Here is a 20608-nt window from a genome sequence, read left to right as displayed (position 1 = left end):
TGAAAGGAATGTTTTTTTCCAACCAGTAGTCCCCAGTAGTGAGCTTAAAATATTCATTAAACCATGCAGTAGGGATGGGCGGGGGGTGGGGTTGAAAAAACAAAAACATGCTGTAAACAGATGTGCTGACATCCAGGCTTTATTCCATTTATAGAGGACAGACAGAGTACATTTGGCATGATTTTTAGAGCCCTTAGGATTTTCAGAATGGTAAATGAGCATTGGCTTCAACTTAATGTCACCAGCTGCATTAACCCCTAACAAGAGAGTCAGCATGTCCTTTGAAGCTTTGAAGCTAGATGTTTGACTTCTTTTCTCTAGCTCTGAAAGTCCTAGATGGCATCTTCTTCCAATATAAGGACGTTTCATCCATACTGAAAGTATCTTTTAGTATAGCTTGTTTCATCAGTGCTCTTAGCTTAGATCTTTGGATAACTTGCTGCAGCTTCTACATCAGAATTTGGTGCTTCATCTCGCACTTTTATGTTATGGGGACAGCTTCTTTCCTTAAACTTTGTGAACCAGCCTTTGCTAGCTTCTAACTTTCCTTCTGCAGCTTCCTCACACTTTATAGAAATGAAGGGAGTTAGTGCCTTGCTCTGGATTAGGCTTTGGCTTGTAGAAATGTTGTAGCTGGTTTGATCTTCTATCTAGACCACTAAAACTTTCTCCATGTAAGCAATAAGGGTGTTTGACCTACTTAATTTTTGTGTGTTTCCTGGAATAGCTCTTTTAATGTCCTCCAAAAACTTTTCCTTTTTGTTCTAAATTTGGCTGTTTAGTACAAGAGGCCTACCTTTCTGCCTATCTCAGTTTTCAACATGCCTTCTTTACTAAGCTTAATCATTTTTAGCTTTTTTATTTAAAGCGAAAAGTTTGTGACCCTTTTCACTTGAATACTTTGAGGCCATTGTAGGGTTATTAGTTAGTCTAATTTCAATATTGCGTCTCAGGAAATAGGAAAGCCCAAGGAGAGGAAGAGAGACTACAAAAACTTGTCAATGGAACAGTGAGAACACTCACAACATCTGTTAAGTTTGCCATTTTATATGGGAGTAGTTTGTAGCACCCCAAAACAGAGTAGTAACTTCAAACATCACTGATCAGATTACAATAACAGATATCATCATAACGAAAAAGTTTGGAATACTGCAAGAGTTTCCAAAATGTGACACAGACCTGAAGTGAGCATATGCTATTGAAAAAATAATATGGGTATACTTGCTTGGTGCAGGGTTGCCACAAAACTTCAATTAGTAAAATATGCAGTGTCTGAGAAACACAGTAAAATGAGGTATGCCTGTACTTAACAATAATTAATTAGGTATCGTTACTTAGTAATCTTCAAATATTCAATGGTGTTGTAACTAGAATGCCATCTATGGACTGAAATAGGTATTTTTAAATAGGAATAAAATTGAACAAGTGGAAATACATTTTAAAAATCTGGTTATCATTAATATATGGTTTGAATTTTTGTTTGTTTGTTTGTTTTGAGACTGTGAGACAGAATCCTGCTCTGTCAGTCAGGCTGGAGTGCAGTGGCGCGATCTCGGCTCACTGCAACCTCCATCTCCCAGGTTCAGGCGTATTTCCTGCCTCAGCCTCCTGAGTAGCTGGGACTACAGGCGCCTACCACCATGGCTCAGCTCATTTTTGTATTTTTAGTAGAGACGGGGTTTCACCGTGTTGGCCAGGCTGGTCTCGAACTCCTGACCTCAGGTGATCTGACCGCCTCTGTCTCCCAAAGTGCTGGGATTACAAGCATATAATCACATGTAATCCACCACACCAGGCCTGAATATTTTGATTAGTCTGTTTGTTAATACCAGAGTATGTTTTGTTTGTTTCCTATCTTCAAAACTGAGAGAAGATAATTTCTTACCCTGATTTTCTAACATTGGTATTTTTATGCTATGTCGAAGTAAAATTTATTTCAAAGCTATTCTGGTATCCTACAGCATCATATTCTGTCCTCACTGTAGGAGGTAATGATATATTTACAGATAATTTGTATTTAAATAAAACTTATAAAGTGTGGTCTTCTATAAATATGACATACAAATCAAACTTACAAATTACATAGTGATTTTATTTGAAGTTTTTTAATACTAATGTAGTTAATATATTTAAAATTATCTTTAATTTGTAAATATGTTAATTTTTTCAGTAAGCAATATATTGCAAAATATACATCTTTAAGTTATATTACATAAATAGTTGGGAAGCCTTAATTTATTCCATTACCCCCAACTATTTCCTATATCAGTATTAAGTAATTTTGGACAGAAAGTGAATAAAATGAGAAAATATAAAAACTGAGAAATTATTAAGTAATCAAGTTATCTATTTAAGGGTTGTCAATATATACATTAATATTATTAATCAATTGTCTTAGAGAATTTAAATGTCATTCTCCTAATGTTTTAAGTTACTGTTAAGGTTTAGGATGTATTCTCTTTTCATTATATTAGTAAGCTCATAATATGTATCAAGTTATTGATGAAAAATCAAGTAGTATTGAGTACATAATTTTTTGAAGCAAAAGGTTTTTGTGATTCACTGTGTCTTATTAGTAATAGATTATGAGTGAGTTAGGAACTATGAAATTATCTGATAACCTTGACTTTGATCTTGACTTTGAATGTGATCTGGTGGAAAAAGCATAGATAATTAAATCAGACAAACCTACCTTTTACAAGCATTTTGACTATGGTGCAGTACAATTCACTCTGAGCTTCAGTTTCCTCACATTTGAAAGGAAATAATACCCACTTTGCAGTGTTAGAGATTATGTATATATGATATTTAACACATAGTTTTTGATATCATTATTAGTTTTATACCAGGAATATAAGTACCAATATAATCTTATTACTGCTCATCTGAATGAGGGGCATTGTTAGTCACACCGCTTTCTATTCTTTACTAAATTAATCTCTTACAACTTGTTTTCTGTTTCAAGGTATTAAAGTTTTATCAGGTAAAAGATTTTAAAAAATGTGTTTTAAACTCTCAAAAATAATTTAAGGTCCAAGTGTAGTGGCTTACACCTGTAATCCCAGCTACTTGGGAGTCTAGGGTGGGAGAATTGCTTCAGCCCAGGAGTTTGAGACCAGCTTTGGCAACATGGCAAGACCCCATCTCTGTTTTTTTTTTAAATCTTTTTTTTTTGTGGGGAGAGACAGTCTCGCTCTGTCACCCAGGCTTGAGTGTAGTGGCACAATCTCAGCTCTTTGCAACCTGCATCTCCCAGGTTCAAATGATTCTCATGTCTCAGCCTCTTGAGTAGCTGGGATTAAAGGCATGTGCCACCATGCCTGGCTAATTTTTTTGTATTTTTGAGTAGAGACAAGGGTTTTGCCATGTTGGCCAGTCTGGTCTTGAACTCCTTGCCTTAAGTGATCCATCCACGTTGGCCTTCCAAAGTGCTGGGATTATAGGCATGAGCCACCACACCCGGCCTCCATCTATTTGAAAAAAAAAAAAAAAAATTAGCCGGTTGTGGTGGCACACACCTGTGGTCCCAGCTACTCAGGAGGCTGAGGTGGGAAGATCACTTGAGCCCAGAAGGTAGAGGCTACAGTGAGCCGTGATTGCACCACTGCACACTCTAGCCTGGGTAACAAAGTGAGACCCGATCTAAAAAAAGAGAGAATTTAATTTTATCATTTTCTGTAAACATCTCTTGGAAAATGAGATTTGGAAGTTACCTGTGTTTTTAAGCCTCTAAAATGTTAGCTAACCCAACATACCAGACAGTTCTACTTTGTTTCTCTGTGAGCATTACTGTCAACTTATAGTTCATTCAGCCTATAGGTAATAACTCCATTTACTGTATTTGGAACTGTGAGGATTTAATTAGGAATTCGTTAACCAATGCATTTCCCACTGCTGAAAAGGTTTATTTAAGCTAGATGGTCACTTAGAGACTTTGATTTTATTGGGCCTTGATACAAATTGCATCATTTCTCAATATCTGAATCATTCTATTTTCCATAAAGTTAGGCTTTTCATTCACTTACCTGATTTTCTAAAATGATGAGGTGCTTGATATTAGAAACTGATGAAAATTTATCATTCTTTTTCTATACCTGTTTAAAATAGGAAGGTAAGAGGAGAAATTATTTGACTAAACTTTCTGTAATCTCTAATAAAATTGGATAGTTAAAATAATACATCATGTTTGTGTAGGTGTTTTACCATCTGTGGTACATTTGAAATATACTCTTATTTAACAAACATGCAACAACTCTGTAAGATAAGGATTATTATTCCTATTTTTACAGATAAAGAAACTAAAGGTCAATAAAGGAGTAGAATTAGTACTTGCAAAATTCTTCTGATTCCAAGTAGAATACTCTTTCCACTTCATCACATATTTTACATTTAATGAGAATTCAGCCAGATATTTGTAGAGATTGTCATATTACAAGCAATACAACTTGCCTAGCAACCTTTATACCAAATACCTCCTTGTACCAGACACTTTTTTAAAATTAGTTTTTCTTATTTAGAGGAGGATCTTTGGTCTACTCTGTAGACCTGGCAGATAGCAATGAAGAGTTATGCACTTAAGTCAGTAAGGTTCTTATGACTATTCTTGGAGAAGACACAGTAGCCTATTTTTTAAAACAGTTGGGTAAATCTAAGCTCTCAGCTCCATGCCTGCTAATGTGGGTTTTTCTGTTTTGGGGAAGTAGAAGTAAGCAGAACCCCAGGACACAAAATATTTATAACAGTTTAAGAAAAACTTACATGAATTACTTACTAATTTTTTTTTTTTGGATGACAGAAAAAATGTGAGCGCTATTGGCCTTTGTATGGAGAAGACCCCATAACGTTTGCACCATTTAAAATTTCTTGTGTAAGTATCCATTTTTCTAAACACTTTTTTCAGAAAATTGGCATGCTAAACTGATGAATAATTAAATTATAATGTGGTATGAACCCAGGTGTATAGACGCCAAGGACTCACAAACCTATGTTTACATTTAAAAAAATTATTTGTTTATATACTGCTTTTAAATTTGGAAGCTTTTGGGATGACTTCATAAATGCATATTTTCCTTGTATCTTACTATATTGATTTTGTGTTAGTCTTTGTATATCAATTGATAGTAGGTGTTTAAATGTAATTGAAGTAACTGTGCTTTTAATATTTGGAAATAGTGTATTCATTTCAAATTGATCAAATGGGAAAGACTTGGTAACTGGACTATAGTGTATCATATTATCCCTTCATATCTAATTGTGCTCTCAAAAATTGTTATAATTATATATAAAGATAAGTTTAAGACCTACCGTACTGGAAGTAAAGATTGGTCCTGTGTGGTAGATTATTTGATATGAAACTTAAAATGTTTTCTTAATATGTAATGACCTCTGGAAATGAATTAAATTCAAGCTCAAAAGCTAACACAGCAAAAATCTGAGAAAATGAATAAAAAAACAAAAAGTGAAGGAAATAGGAGTAGGAAGAAGAAAGGCATGAACAAAAAGAAGGAAAATATAAGTGAATTTTAAAATAGAACCAACAGTTTTCTTTAGGTGCCATAAAAAGACTGTAATTGAACATAATCTAAAAATCAATTAATTTAGGCCAGGCACGGTGGCTCATGCCTGTATCCTACCACTTTGAGAGGCCAAGGCGAGTGGATCACTTGAGGTCAGGAGTTCAAGACCAGCCTGGCCAACATGGCAAAACCCCTTTTCTACTAAAAATACAAAAATTAGCTGGGTGTGGTGGTGGGCGCCTGTAATCCCAGCTACTCGGAAGGCTGAGGCACGAGAATTGCTTGAATCTGGGAGGTGGAGGTTGCAGTGAGCTGAAATTGCACCACTGCACTCCAGTCTGGGCGACAAGGGTGAAAATCCATCTCAAAAAAAAAAAAAAAAAAATTAATGAATTTGCCTATATTAGGGTTCTCCAGAGAAGCAGACCCAATAGAATAAGAGTGTGTGTGCATGCGTCTGTGTGCATGTGTATACATTTAAGGAGATTTATTATGAGGAATTGGCTCAGGCAGTTATGGAGGCTGGCCAGTCCAAAATCTGCAGGGTAGGCTGGAGATCCTGGAGAGCCAATGCTGCAGTTTCAGTCTGAATGCTAATAAGCTGGAGACCCAGGAGAGCTGATGTTCAGTTCTAGTTGGAAAAGTCTGCTGTAGAATCAGGATGAGCCGATGTTGCAGATGAAGGCAGCCTGCTGGAGAATTCTGTCTTGCTTCAGGAGGCTGGTCTTTTTGTGTATTCAGGCCTTCAATAGATTGGATGAGCCCCAACAACATTATGGAGGACAGTTTGCTTTACTCAGAGACTACCAATTTAAATGTTAATCTATCTCCAAAAACAGTCTCACAGAAATAACTAGAAGAATGTTTGACCAAATATTCTGGGCACACTGTGGCCCAGCCAAGTTGACAGATAAAATTAAATATCACATTCCTTATTCAAAGTTTCTTGTTTTTGACTTTGTTTTCCATGATTAAACGAAATATAATTTCTGTGGTTTTACTTGTCATTGCTGAGTTCTTGAACTCCATAATTTTATGACTTAGTTTTACTTATGACTTCTGAATTCCTCTCATACATACCCAAAGTTTAGTGCTTTCTAGGTTGACATAAAAAAGGACAGGACTGAATCTGTATTATGCAGTCTACTTTATAAATCAATGTTGTTTTTATAATATTAACTATAACTCACCATTGAACTTTTTGGATGTAGTATTTAGTCAATATTCTTAAGGTGCTGATTAGAATTAACTATTTGTGGGGTAAATGTAAAAATTTTAGGCCAGGTGCAGTGGCTCACACCTGTCATCCCAGCACTTTGGGAGGCTGAGGTGGGGAGGATTGCTTGAGCCCAGGAGTTTGAGACAAGCCTGGACAAAATAGTGAGACATTATTAACATTTTTAAAAATGTTAAAAATCCCACTGCATTTCATTGTATTTGGCTTGAATAATACCCAATACACACCACACTGTCTACTTCAGTGAGGAAACACCAACCCTCCTTCACCAATCCAGAAAGAAATCTGTAATATTAGATTCCTCAACAGTGTAGAAACCTAGTTCTGTGTAGTATGGTTGTTTTGGACATCTGTAAATTTATTTTTAAAGTTTTATTTGTATATATCTTTTTGAGACAGGATTTTGCCCTGTCACCCAGGTTGGAGTGCAGTGGTCCGATCATGGCCCACTGCAGCCTCAATCCCCCAGGCTCAAGTGATTCTCTCACCTCAGCTTCCCGAGTAGCCGGGGCTGCTGGCATGGGCCACTACTAATTTTTGTCTTTTTGTAGAGACGAGGTCTCCCTGTGTTGCCCAGGCTGATCTTAAACTCCTGAGCTCAAGCAGTTTGCCCGCCTTGGCCTCCCAAAGTACTAGGACTACAGGCCACCACACCCGGCCAAACACTTGTAAATTTAGATGTAATAAGATAACTATAGTGAATATTATAATTCAAGAGAAAATACAGTGGTTAACATCAACAACAAACCAACTTGAAATTTTTGAACATTTGAGAGTCAGGAATAGTAAACAATTTACAATAATGGATATAAGGAAGAATGCAGTAGTTTTATAATGTACAAAATGAATTGATTCTTGGGGGATGTTTTTTCAATTAAACTAAAAGATATATCTTATAAACAGTTCACAAAGAAAAAACAAAACGTGGAGAAAGATTTATTAAAAAGAAAACAGTAGATAACTTGAAAGGTCTCTAGATAAGTGGTTTGGTTTGATTTGATTAGTAACAACTGGTTTAATTTGTCAGCGTCAGGACTGATCCATGCTGAAGAAATATTTTCTTTGATAATTTAAAAATGGAAGGTAATTTGTTTGTCTTGTAATTGGTTCAGACAACTCGGGATTTGTTATCATTGACTTAACTGCAAAGAAAAATCAAATTTATAAATAGCATGTTGGTAAAAATATTCGTAGTAAGTCATTTGACTACTTGGCAGTCAGAGTTTGAGACTGAGAAATGACAGTCTTTTCTAGAGCTCTCTCTCGATGTGGGATGAGGACAAGGGTAAAGTGGTGGTGAAAGGTTGAAGACTAGTTAGCAGGAGCTCAGTCACATGTTGCCACATGTAACCACTTAGACTGGATGTCAGTACACTACCCATGGCTCAGATCTAGCCCACTGCCTGTTTTGTAAATAAAGTTTTGTTAGAACACATCTGTGCACATTAATTTATGAATTTGTCTATCACAATAGCAAAGTTGTGTAGACAAAGACTTTGTGGCCCAAAAAGCCAAAAATATTTACTATCTGGTCCTTTACAGAAATATTTGAAAAAGTTCAAATATTATTTGAAAAGTTCAAAGTAAATTACTATAATTTTAAAAATTAAAGCAGGTATAATAGTATTGTTTTTATTAATAAAACAACATATACTGTTGTTCTTCATAATCCTTGTTCTAAACTATCTGTAGTTTTAACCAGTAAGGCAAAAAGAATAATTTGCTTAGTGATAGACTGATGTAGATTAATACTTTGAGTAAATCACAGTAAGAGACCTTTAAAGTGCTTATGTTATCAACAACCACAATAATAATAATAATTTGGGGTGTTCTTCCCTCTTGCTTCTTCAGTTGCTATCCAGTTAATTGAAACTTGAATGTTAGGGAAAATCATGTGTTATGGAAAGGTAAAATGGTTGAAGATAGGATATGGTGGTTGGTACTGAGGAATGACATTCTGTTTATATTTACATGATTCTGGGGGTGGTTACTACTTTGCAGATATTTTATTGGGTGATAGATGCTGAAATAATTCATTTAGACACTTTTTTTTTAGGTATAAGTAAAACTTACAAAAGCAAATTAATGTTTTTTCTTTACTGACTATACAAATTTTTTTAATGGAATTTTTTTTTTTTTCCAAGTTTCTTAGTATAGTAGGTAACTTGATTCCCAAATTCACTTTTCTTATTTGTACATATTGTTTGGGTCTATCTGTTAGGAGACTTTATCTGATAGGAGACTTCATTTTAAGGTTTTTTTTTAAATTTTTTTTTTAGTGTTTTGTTTTTTGTTTTGAGACAGGGTCTCACTGTCACCCAGACTGGAATGCAGCGACGTGATCGCAGCTCACTATATAGCCTTGGCCTCCCTTCTGGGCTTAGTGATCCACCTACCTCAGCCTCCCAAGTAGCTGAGACCACAGGCCTATGCCTCAATGCCCAGCTAGTTTTTGTATTTTTTTGTAGAGACAGGGTTTTGCCATGTTGTTCAGGCTGGTCTTGAACCCCTAGGCTAAAGCGATCCGTCTACCTCAGCCTCTCAAACTACTGGCATTACAGGTGTGAGCCACTGCCTAACTTTTTCAAGACTATTTTTTTTAGAGCAGTTTTAGGTTCACAGCAAAATTGAGAGGAAGGTACAGAGATTTTTTATATACACTCTGTCTCCACACATGTAGCCCTCTCATTATCAACATTCCCTACCAGAGCAGTCTCTTTGTTACAATTCACAAACCTACACTGACAAGTCATTATCACCAAGAGTTCACATTTTACATTAGGGTTCATTCTTGGTGCTATACATTCTGTGGGTTTGAAGAAATATATGATGATGTGTATCCACCATTGTAGTATCATACAGAATAGTGTCATTGCTCTAAAAGTCCTGTGCTCCACCTATTCATGCATTCATCTCACCCCCTTCCCATCCCTAGGTAGTCATTATTTTTACTGTCTCCATAGTTTTGCCTTTTCCAGAAGTCATATAGTTTGTTTTTGTTTGTTTGTTTGTTTTGAGACAGAGTCTTGCTCTGTCGCCCAGGCTGGAGTGCAGTCGCACTATCTCAGCTCACTATAACCTCTGCCTCCGGGTTCAAGCAATTCTCCTGCTTCAACCTCCTGAATAGCTGGGATTACAGGTGTACGCCACCACGCACAGCTAAGTTTTGTATTTTCGTAGAGATGGGGTTTTACCATGTTGGCCAGGCTGGTCTCGAACTCCTGACCTCAAGTGATCCACCTGCCTCGGCCTCCCGAAGTGCTGGAATTACAGGCATGAGCCACTGCTCCCAGCTCAGAAGTCACATAGTTTGAATCATACAGTATGTAGCCTTTTCGGATTGGCTTATTTCACTTAGTAATGTCCATTTAGGGTTCATCCATGTCTTTTCATGGCTTACTAGCTCTTTTTTTCCTTTTATTATCATTTTTAATGGACACATAGTATCTATACTTATTAATGGGGTACATGTGATTTTGGTACATGTATATATAATTTAAAATGTGGAGTGATTAAATCAGGATAATTAGCATGTCTATCACTTCAAACGTTTCAAATATTTGATGACTTTTAGAATTTTTTTATAATTATCAGGTACATCTGGAATTTTAAAGGTTAATTTTATATTGTGGACTTTGATACAAGTATTTTATTTGTTTTGATATGTCTTTTTGTTTTAACGTTTTCACTGACTTAGAAATGTTTCTCTTTCTTTAGGAGGATGAACAAGCAAGAACAGACTACTTCATCAGGACACTCTTACTTGAATTTCAAAATGTAGGTACTACCATTTATAGACTATCTCTAAGAATAGTTTTCAGGCTGGGTGCAGTGGCTCATGCCTGTAATCCCAACACTTTGGGAGGCTGAAGTGGGAGGGTGACTTGAGTCCAGGGGTTCAAGACTAGCCTGGGCAACATAGTGAGATCTTGTGTCTACAAAAAGAAAAAAGTTAGCCGGGCATGGTGGCATGTGCCTGTAGTCCCACTCACTCAGAAGGCTGAGCCCGGGAGGTTGAGGCTGCAGTGAGCCATGATTGTGCCACTGCACTCCAGCCTGGGCAATAGAGTGAGACTCTCAAAAATGGTTTTGAGAATAGAGAATAGTTTTCAAAGAGAAGATATAGAGAGGGAGGGGAGCATGGGCTGAAAAACCACCTATTGGGTAGTATGCCCACTTCTTGGGTAACAGGATCATTTGCATTCCAGACCTCAGCATTATACAATATACCCATGTAAGCTGCACATGTACCCCTTAATCCAAAATAAAAGTTGAGGCCAGATGTGGTGGCTCACGCCTGTAATCCCCAACACTTTGGGAGGCTGAGGCGGGTGGGTCACTTGAGGCCAGGAGTTCAAGACCAGCCTGGCCAACACGGCGAAGCCCCATCTCTACTAAAAAATACTAAAATTAGCTGGCCGTGGTAGTGCACACCTATAATCTCAGCTACTCGGGAGGCTGAGGCACTTGAATTGCTTGAGCCTGGGAGACAGAGGTTGCAATAAGCTGAGATGGTGCCACTGCACTCCAGCCTGGGCAACAGAGCAAGACTCTGTTTCAAAAAATAAATAAATAATAAAATAAATAAAATTTTTTAAAAATAGAAAATATAATACCACTACCTAAATGTTTTATTTGGTAAAATGGGTTTGCTAGAAAATTATTTTGCTTTATATCTGCAAAATACAAATAATATATATAATATATATTATTATTTTGCTTTATATCTGCTTTATAGTTTTTTGTCAGTAAAAAAAGTATCAGCAATTTTTATTTTTAAAGCATGTGAAGTTAATTTTTGTCTTTGCAAACTAATCAACTTTTAGCTACTAAAAAAATAGAACAAGCTATATAAATAGTATACTATGTTATTTAACATAATTAATGAAATTTGTTAATTTTTTAGTTATGAAGACGAAAATGAGAGTATAATATTTAGTGTCTTGACATTTATGCTTATCACATTACATAATAAAGTAATATTAATTGTAACATACCCTAAATTTATTAAATTTGGAATAGTTATACCTTCTTTGCAGCAAACATTTTTACTCTATTGTAGTAAGCAGGTTATTGCATTGTTTATGTAATTATTACCCTGTTTTACTAGTTTACAATTTGTTAAAGAAAAGTCACTATCAAAGCTAAGTCTTCATTTAGATATATATTGTTTTTAGTTGAAACCCCCCACAGTGCCCCGACTTTTTTTTTTTTTTTTTTTTGGCAACAGGTTCTCACTATATATTGCCCAGGCTGGACTCAAACTCCTGAGCTCAAGCAGTTCTCCCATCTCTGCCTTCCTAATATCTGAGACTATAGGCATGAGCCACCAAACCCAGCTAAATTTTTTATAGTTTATAGAGATGGAGTCTTGCCATGTTGCTCAGGCTGCTGTCAAATTCCTGGCCTCGAGTGATCTTGCCTTTTGCATTGGCCACCCAAAGTGTTGGGATTACAGATGTGAGCCACTAAGTCTGGACTGGTTGCTAATTTTTTAATCTACGGTAATAATAATAAGTACCTTAATGAATTTCTGTAGTAGATCAGGCATCTTCATTCTGCCAACTGCATCATATCCAGATACTGTTATGTCTGCTGCACATAGATGAAGATACAGAAGCTTTAAGAAGTTAAATAGCTTACCTGAAGTTATTTAGGCAATGGCCAAAGTAGAATTTGAGTATGGTTTGCTTAGATTCCGAGTATTGCTCTTTCTGTTAAACACCTGCAATAACCATTCTCAAAACATTTGACATCAGTACTCCTTTACATTCTTCAAAGTTATTGAGGATCCCAAAGTTTTTGTTTCTGTGGGTTGTATCTTTCAGTATATACTATATTTGAAATTAAAACTGAGAAATTTTTTAAAAACATGAATACATAAGCATATATTGTATTGGCTGTTAAAGAATAAGGCAAGTAACATTTTAGTATTATTCTGAGAATTATTTAAAGCTCATAGACTCCCTCAAAAGGGTTGAGGGGAGCGGGTACACAGACTGTATATTGAGAACCACTAATCTGTAAGAAGGCTAGTGAGTTTGGGATTGGACAAATTCATCTCTCCATTCTTTTTCAGTTTAATGTTCTGTTAGTCTTCTGATTACAATGGATACTACTCTAACCTACTCTAACATGGTGCTTACGGTATATTGCTCATCCATTTAATAGTGTGGATTAGTTAAATAGTATATATAGTGTAATGTTTAAAGTACATGCTCTGGAAGTAGAACTGCCTGGTTTAGAGCCCACACTTGAATTTCTTAGGAAAGTTTGGGCAAGTTATTTTATCTGTATATCTCAGTTATAAAATGAGGATGGTATTAACAGTACTTTCTTCATGGAAATTAAATTGTTACATGTGAAGCCCTTAGGTATTTGGCATGTGTTACAGTCAATAAGTGTCGGCTATTATTTATTTGGGTTTTTTTAAAAGCAGTGCTAAATGCCACACAAATTTCTTAGAAATGGCAGTTTAAATGAGCTGTGCAACTTTAAACTTTGCAAAGTATTTTCATAATTGTTGACTTTCTGTTTTTCTTGAAGGAATCTCGTAGGCTGTATCAGTTTCATTATGTGAACTGGCCAGACCATGATGTTCCTTCATCATTTGATTCTATTCTGGACATGATAAGCTTAATGAGGAAGTATCAAGAACATGAAGATGTTCCTATTTGTATTCATTGCAGGTACAAAAGAATTTCCCAAGTTTATAAATACATTATTTTTATTTAAGTTTGATGTTACACAAGGTTTTATTTCTGCATTAATATGATAGTAATCTTGAATTTCTCCTAGCCTTGATATAATGTTTGGGACTGGGGCCTTGTAAGTTGATGTGGTCTCATTTCGTTTAGAGTATTGTTGCATTAAAACACAGGATCATCTATTTGAAAATAGTATTCACATGGTGGGAAGCTATAGAACATACTCTTTTTACTGTTCACTGATTAGAGCATATAATCTCAGATCCTCATCATACTCTACTTTTTAAAGTCAGTATAGTAGTATTTTCTTTTAATCAATTTGCCTGAAACAATGACCAAGCAATTTTCATTCCTGATAAACACTGACATGAGATTTTTAAAAACAGGATATCGCTCTGATGCCCAGGTTGGAGTGCAGTGGCACAATCATAGCTTACTGTAAACTCAAACTCCTGTCCTGAAGTGATCCTTCTGCCTCAGCTTCCCAAGTAGCTAGGACTACAGGCGTGTGCTACCACACTGAACTAATTTTTTTTAATTAAAAATTTTTTTAAGAGACCAGGTCTTGCTCTGTTGCCCAGGCTGATCCCAACTCCTGTCCTCAAGTGATTCTCCCACTTTGCTCTCCCAGAGTCTTGGGCTTACAGGCGTGAGCCACTACGCCTGGCAACATGCCTTTCTTTTTTTAATATATGTAAGATGTACATACATAGGTCTTATTGATCTAAGATATATCAATTCTAAGACACACCATTATTATGTATATTAACAGTAAAAAAATCACTGCCAATTATAAGGAGAAAATGTCATTTGTAAGAAGCCATTGGTGGTAAGATACATACCAATCTCAGAGCTGTTACATTGAGATTAAAAAGTGTGTTTTAGATGTGATGAAAAACTAAATGCTGTTTTTATTCTTGGGGAACATCAGTTTCCACGTTTGCACCACTGCCTGTCATATCATGAAATTTTATAATTTATAGCTACTGAAAAATTTAAAGCAGGAAGCCAGCATTCTTGTAGTAAAGTAATATAAACTATTGATACACATTTACTAGACATTTTTTATTATGTTTTATAGTAGATTACTTCATTATAAGGATTACATAAACTTCAATGATTACTGACCTAGTTAAGCTACCTCTGAATGTGAAAGGACAAGTATAGGTGCACCTACTTTAAATTGCACAATAGAAATCTTTTCATTTATTCAAATAATATTTGAAGTTCAGTTAGGTTTTGCAAAATTACTCGTTTGGATGTGTTGAGAAATCATGTAAACTCTGCCTTTGACTTTGGGGGAATGAATATGAGATTTGTTTATTCTTGGGGGGCAGTTAATTTTGTATTCTAGAAGGGGGGTTAATTGTATAATGTATTTTAGCTAAGAGAAATCAGTTTAAGATAACCAACTTTTCTTAATCTAACATTTTGGCTTATTTCTGTCATCTGGTCATTCTCATGATACAAATAATACAAAGCTAAATACATAATACATAGGTAATATATTAATATGTAATACAAAGCTAAATATACGTAATACATATGCACATATATGTATATGTATACATTATATGTAATACATAAAACAAAGCTAAATTTGTATTATGGATTTAGCGGTGTAGTGGAAAATACCCCTTTAAAAGGAAAAGCACAAAACTGAATTAGTCAAGAAAATACTAAATGTTTGCAATAAGTGTCATGGCCAGATATAATGGCTCAGTGCTTTGGGAGGCCGAGGCAGGATGATTGCTTGAGTCCAGAACTTTGAGGCTGCAGTAAACAACGATTACACTACTGCACTCCAGCCTGGGTGACATAGTAGACCCTATCTTTTTTTTAAGAAAAAGAATATAGGTGTCATTATAATATGGGTGATACAGGATATTTTGAAACCTAATTTTTGGAATTTCATTATATAGGTATGGGTTTCTACATAGTAGAAGCTACTTGAATCCTTAGACAGTTTTTCTACTCTGAATTTTTAGTTTACATTAGATTCTTCTAAAGACCTTACAGTCATAGTACTTACTTCTAAGACTGCTATCAATTTATTCCTCTAAGGGACTTGTTATCTGCATTCACATTTGTTATAAAAAGTAAATGAGATTTTTCAAACTTAGAGATTTTTTTTTATTATTTACATAGTTAAAATATTTTTTCAGTGGAGTTGAAGCACTGAAGATAGTTTTCTTATTCACTTGGTTTGATCGTAATGCTCATAATTAATGAAGTAAAAGGGCTACTTTTTATTCATGGGCCAGGAAAGTAACTTGCTGGTGGAATCAGTTAACAACTTGGTTCATTAAAACTATTTTTTTCTGTGGTTAATTCAGTGGTTAGTTGACCATTTAATTAAGTAGGATTGACCAGTTAAAAATAAACAATATGTTTAATTATAGAATTAAAAGATAAAGAAATTGCTTTCACTTTGACTTCTTTTAGTTAAAATAATTTCCTGTTCAATCATAAATCCATTTGTATAGGAAGGCTTTTCATCAAAAACTAAATTGACTGTTAAATATTTTTAGACAATCAAAACAGTACATTAACTGTAATGACTTAGAAAACACATCCATAAAAGCAAGAAAATTCTTTTGCTTTCCACTAGTTCCACTGGAGATAACCATTGTTAAAACTCGAGAATGCATCCTTTCAGTGTGTGTATGTGTACATACAGTATTGTTTTGTTTTATTTTGTTTGACGGAGTTTCGCTCTTGTTGCCCAGGCTGGAGTGCAGTGGCACAATCTCGGCTCACTGCAACCTCCGCCTCAACTATTTTAAACAGCAGTTTAAATGCTTAGTGGCCACTCTATTTTTTTGTTTTTAATTTACTTTAGTGGCCATCTTATTGTTAAATCTTTGAGCACATCTGCAATTATTAGGACAAAGTTATTATTGGATAAATATCCAGAAGTGAGATTTCTTGGTCAAGGACATAAACTTTTAAAGTATTTTAATTAGTATTTTTTAATGTGTTACCCAGAAAATTGATGCTACTTAATTCTGCCACTGGCAGTATGTGAGAGTACCTGTTTCCCTATACCTTCCCCAATACTGTGTGTTATCTTTTTGTTTGCTTTTTTTTTTTTTTTTTTTGGAGACAAGAGTTTTGCACTGTCGCCCGGGCTGGAGTGCAATGGCACGATCTCAGCTCACTGCAACCTCTGCCTCCTGGGTTCATGCGATTCTCCTGCCTCAACTTCCCGAGTACTGGGATTACAGGCACACACCACCACACCCAGCTAATTTTGGGTATTTTTAGTAGAGACATATGTTTCACTATGTTGGCCAGACTGGTCTTGAACTCCTGACCTCATGATCTGCCCGCCTCCACCTCCCAAAGTGCTGGGATTACAGGCGTGAGCCACCGTACCCAGCCTTTGTTTGCTTTTTAAATTTTTTTTTCTTCCTTTTTTTTTTTTTTGAGACGGAGTGTTGCGCTGTCGCCTGGGCTGGAGTGCAATGGTGCGATCTTGGCTTGCTGCAACCTCCGCCTCCCGGGTTCAAGTGATTCTCCTGCCTCAGCCTCCCGAGTAGCTGGGATTATAGGCATGCGCCACCACACCCGGTTAATTTTATAGTTTTAGTAGAGTTGGGGATTCTCCATGTTGGTCAGGCTGGTCTTGAACTCCCGACCTCAAGTGATCCACCTGCCTCGGCCTTCCAAAGTGCTGGGATTACAGGCGTGAACCACCACACCCGGCCTCATCTTTTAATAATTATACAAGTTCTTTATATATTGAGGACATTAACTTTTATTTAGTCATGTTGTAAGTACCATGGTTTTTCCTGTGTTTTGCCTGTTTGCGATACGTAAGTTTCATTTTGTCATGTCAGATTTCTTAATGGTTTTTGTCCATTGAGATATTTATACATAGAAAGTCTTTCCCTAACACAATAGTGTATATATTTTGCATATATTTTTAGTACTTTCATAGATTTACTTTTTAACATTTATCATTGGGTAAATATCCAGTATGTTTATATCATATATATATATATATATATTTTTTTTTTTTTTATCCACCTGGATTTTTTATGGTTAAGGTGTGTGATCAGAATTTAATTTTTTGCTCTTCATTGATAGCTAACTTTTCGTTTGCCACTTATTGAACGGTCTAATCTCTGGAGAATTCACTGTTATGTAAGAAATGTTACATGTACTCAGATCTGTTCCTGAACTTTCTATTGTGTTTCATTGATCTGGTTATCTGTATCTTTATATTGTACTTTTAACTATCAAATTTTAGATATATATAATTTATCCCAGTAACTCAACTAAAATTCTATAAATGTTTTGATGCACAGAATTCACAAATGTAACAACTAAAAATTAATATAATTGATTATGTTTATTATTAAGAGTTTTTAAAAATCTTTCTAGGTTGTTTATAGTGTACTCTTATCAGGAATTTTAGGTTACATGTTTAACAAACTGCTGATAGGTATACATTTCAAAATACGCATTAAAATGCTACACAACTTTGTGGGGGTTTTTGCCAAAGATTATTCTGGTGATGTCAGTAACATCTTATAATTACTCATAGTGATTTTCAATTCTAAGATGCATAAGCCTTTCTCCAGTTGAGAAGCAATTACTTTAAAATACTTTTGTCGTGTGTTTCTTTCTTTCTTTTTTTTTTTTTTTTTTTTTTTGAGACAGAGTCTTGCTCTGTCGCCCAAGCTGGAGTGCAATGGCGTGATCTCAGCTCACTGCAACCTCCACCTCCCAGGTTCAAGCGATTCTCCTGCCTGAGCCTCCCAAGTAGCTGGGATTACAGGCGCCCACCACCACACCCGGCTAATTTTTTTTTTTGTATTTTCAGTAGAGACGGGGTTTCACCACGTTGGCCAGGCTTGTCTCCTGACCTCAGGTGATCCGCCCTCCTTGGCCTCCCATTGTGTTGGGATTACAGGCGTGAGCCACTGAGCCCAGCCTGTCATGTTTTAAAATAAAAAAACCTATGGTATGTTACTCTACATTCCCTAGCTCCCATTAGTTTTTTGGGATATGAGAGCGTATCATTGTCTTGTTCTTCTGATGAAATCACTGCTGTTGCTCAATCCATTTTCTAGGGCTTATAGCATTCTTCACCTTTCCTATACCTTCTATAGATTGAAATGATGTACCATTTCCTCCTGTACTCTAAAACAAGAGCCATCTTTTTTTTTTTGAGTTGGAGTTTTGCTCTTGCTGCCCAGGCTGGAGTGCAATGGCACGATCTTGGGTCACTGCAACCTCCACTTCCCCGGGTCAAGTGATTCTCCTGCCACAGCCTCCTGAGTAGCTGGGATTGCATGTGTCTGCCAACATGCCCAGCTAATTATGTGTTTTCAGTAGAGACGGGGTTTCACCATGTTGGCCAGGGTGGTCTCAAACTCCTGACCTCAAGTGATCCACCGGCCTCAGCCTCCCGAAGTGCTGAGATTACAGGCGTGAGCCCCTGCGTCCAGCCACAAGAGCCATCTTGAACATAGAGTAAATGTCTCTGTAAGACGTTGTTAGCTAGTCACATTTTCTGATGTAGCATTAGACTTCGAGTGACAACTTAGTAGCTATTCTGTGTGTCACTTACTCTTGGAAGTTCCTTAAATTAATTTTTGTTTTTCTTTTTGAGATGAAGTCACACTCTGTTACCCAGGCTGGAATGCCTTGGTGCCATCATGGCTTACTGCAGCCTCGACCTCCCAGGCTCAAGCAATCCTTCTTCCTTGGCCTCCCAAAGTGCTGGGACAACAGGCATGAGCCACTGCGCCCAACCCCTTAAATGAAATGTTTAAAAGATAGACAACAGGCCCTCCTTATTCAAGACTTCACTGTCCTCAGTTTCAGTTACTCATAGTTCAAAAATATCAAATGGAAAATTTCAGAAGTAAACACTTTGTAAGTTTTAAATGCTGCACCATTCTGAGAAGTATGGGGAAGTATGTCCTGCTTGAGAGATAAATCATCCCATGGTCCAGTGTGTACACACTGAAGACTCTACCAGCCCATTAGTCACATAGTAGATACTGCAGTTATCTGATGGACTGTCATGGTGTCCCAGTGGTTATGTTCACATGACCCTTATTTTACTTATAATGGCCCAAACCTCAATAGTAGTGAGGTAGTGAGTAGTGATAGATTGTTACAATTGTTCTAATGTATTATTAGTTATTGTTGTTAATCTCTTGTTGTGCCTGATTTATAATCAACTTTATCATAGGTATGTATGTATAGGAAAAATCATAGTGTATATGTATATGTATTCTATGTAACAGATGTTGCCATGAACACACTGTAAGTTGTATTTTGTTTACTAAGTAGAATTTTGTTAAACTTCTTAAATGATTTTTTGTTTCTGAATATTAACGTCTATCCACATTTATTTTATAGTTGTTTTATCACAAAAATCAATTTTTTTTCAAACTTTATATCCTTAGTGCAGGCTGTGGAAGAACAGGTGCCATTTGTGCCATAGATTATACGTGGAATTTACTAAAAGCTGGGGTAAGAATAATTTTTTGTAGCATTATGTCCAATTGATCTATTACGATTTTCAAACTTAATTATAATTGCAGTAAATTATAGTGTATATTTTATTATACATGTTATTTTTTCCAAAGTAGTTTTATTAAGTAAGAAATAAAGGTAGTGAAGGCCGGGCACAGTGGCTTACGCCTGTAATCCCAGCACTTTGGGAGGCCAAGGTGGGAGGATCGCTTGAGCCCCGGGGCTCAAGACCAGCCTGGGCAACATAGGGAGACCCCCGTCTCTAAAAATAATTTAAAAATAAAAATGATTAAAAAAAAGAAATAAAGGTGGAGAAAAGGTATAATTGCTGCATATTGTCTTGATAGGATGCATTGGGCAACAATGTGACAGTGTTCTAGGTGAGTGAATACTTGCATTAGAATATAAACTGTTACTGACTTTTCCAATACTGAATTTTCATTGCCTTTTTTTTTTTTTTTTTTTTTTTTTTTTTTAATTGAGATAGAGTTTCACTCTTGTTGCCCAGGCTGGAGTGCGATGGTGCGATCTCAGCTCACTGCAACCTCCGCCTCCTGGGTTGAAGGCATTCTCCTGCTTCAGCCTCCCTAGCAGCTGGGATTACAGGTGCCTGCCATCACGCCCAGCTAATGTTTTATATTTTTGGTACA

At 36.1% G+C, this 20608-nt stretch overlaps 1 protein-coding gene across 2 annotated transcripts in view; it reads left to right on the top strand.

Moving 5' to 3' along the window:
• PTPN12 (protein tyrosine phosphatase non-receptor type 12) overlaps positions 1-20608 on the top strand; it is a 102326-nt gene that overhangs the window by 49687 nt on the left and 32031 nt on the right. For both annotated transcript variants that reach the window (XM_054495100.2, XM_054495099.2), the window contains 4 exons: positions 4796-4867; positions 10471-10530; positions 13300-13442; positions 19889-19955. In XM_054495100.2, coding sequence (XP_054351075.1) covers positions 4796-4867; positions 10471-10530; positions 13300-13442; positions 19889-19955 — 342 coding nt within the window. The remainder of the gene's footprint in view (positions 1-4795; positions 4868-10470; positions 10531-13299; positions 13443-19888; positions 19956-20608) is intronic.

Source organism: Pongo pygmaeus, chromosome 6, assembly GCF_028885625.2.
Source record: "Pongo pygmaeus isolate AG05252 chromosome 6, NHGRI_mPonPyg2-v2.0_pri, whole genome shotgun sequence".
Lineage (NCBI taxonomy): Eukaryota > Metazoa > Chordata > Mammalia > Primates > Hominidae > Pongo > Pongo pygmaeus.
Note: the sequence above shows the minus strand (reverse complement) of the source record. Positions and strands in the feature narration are given on the sequence as shown.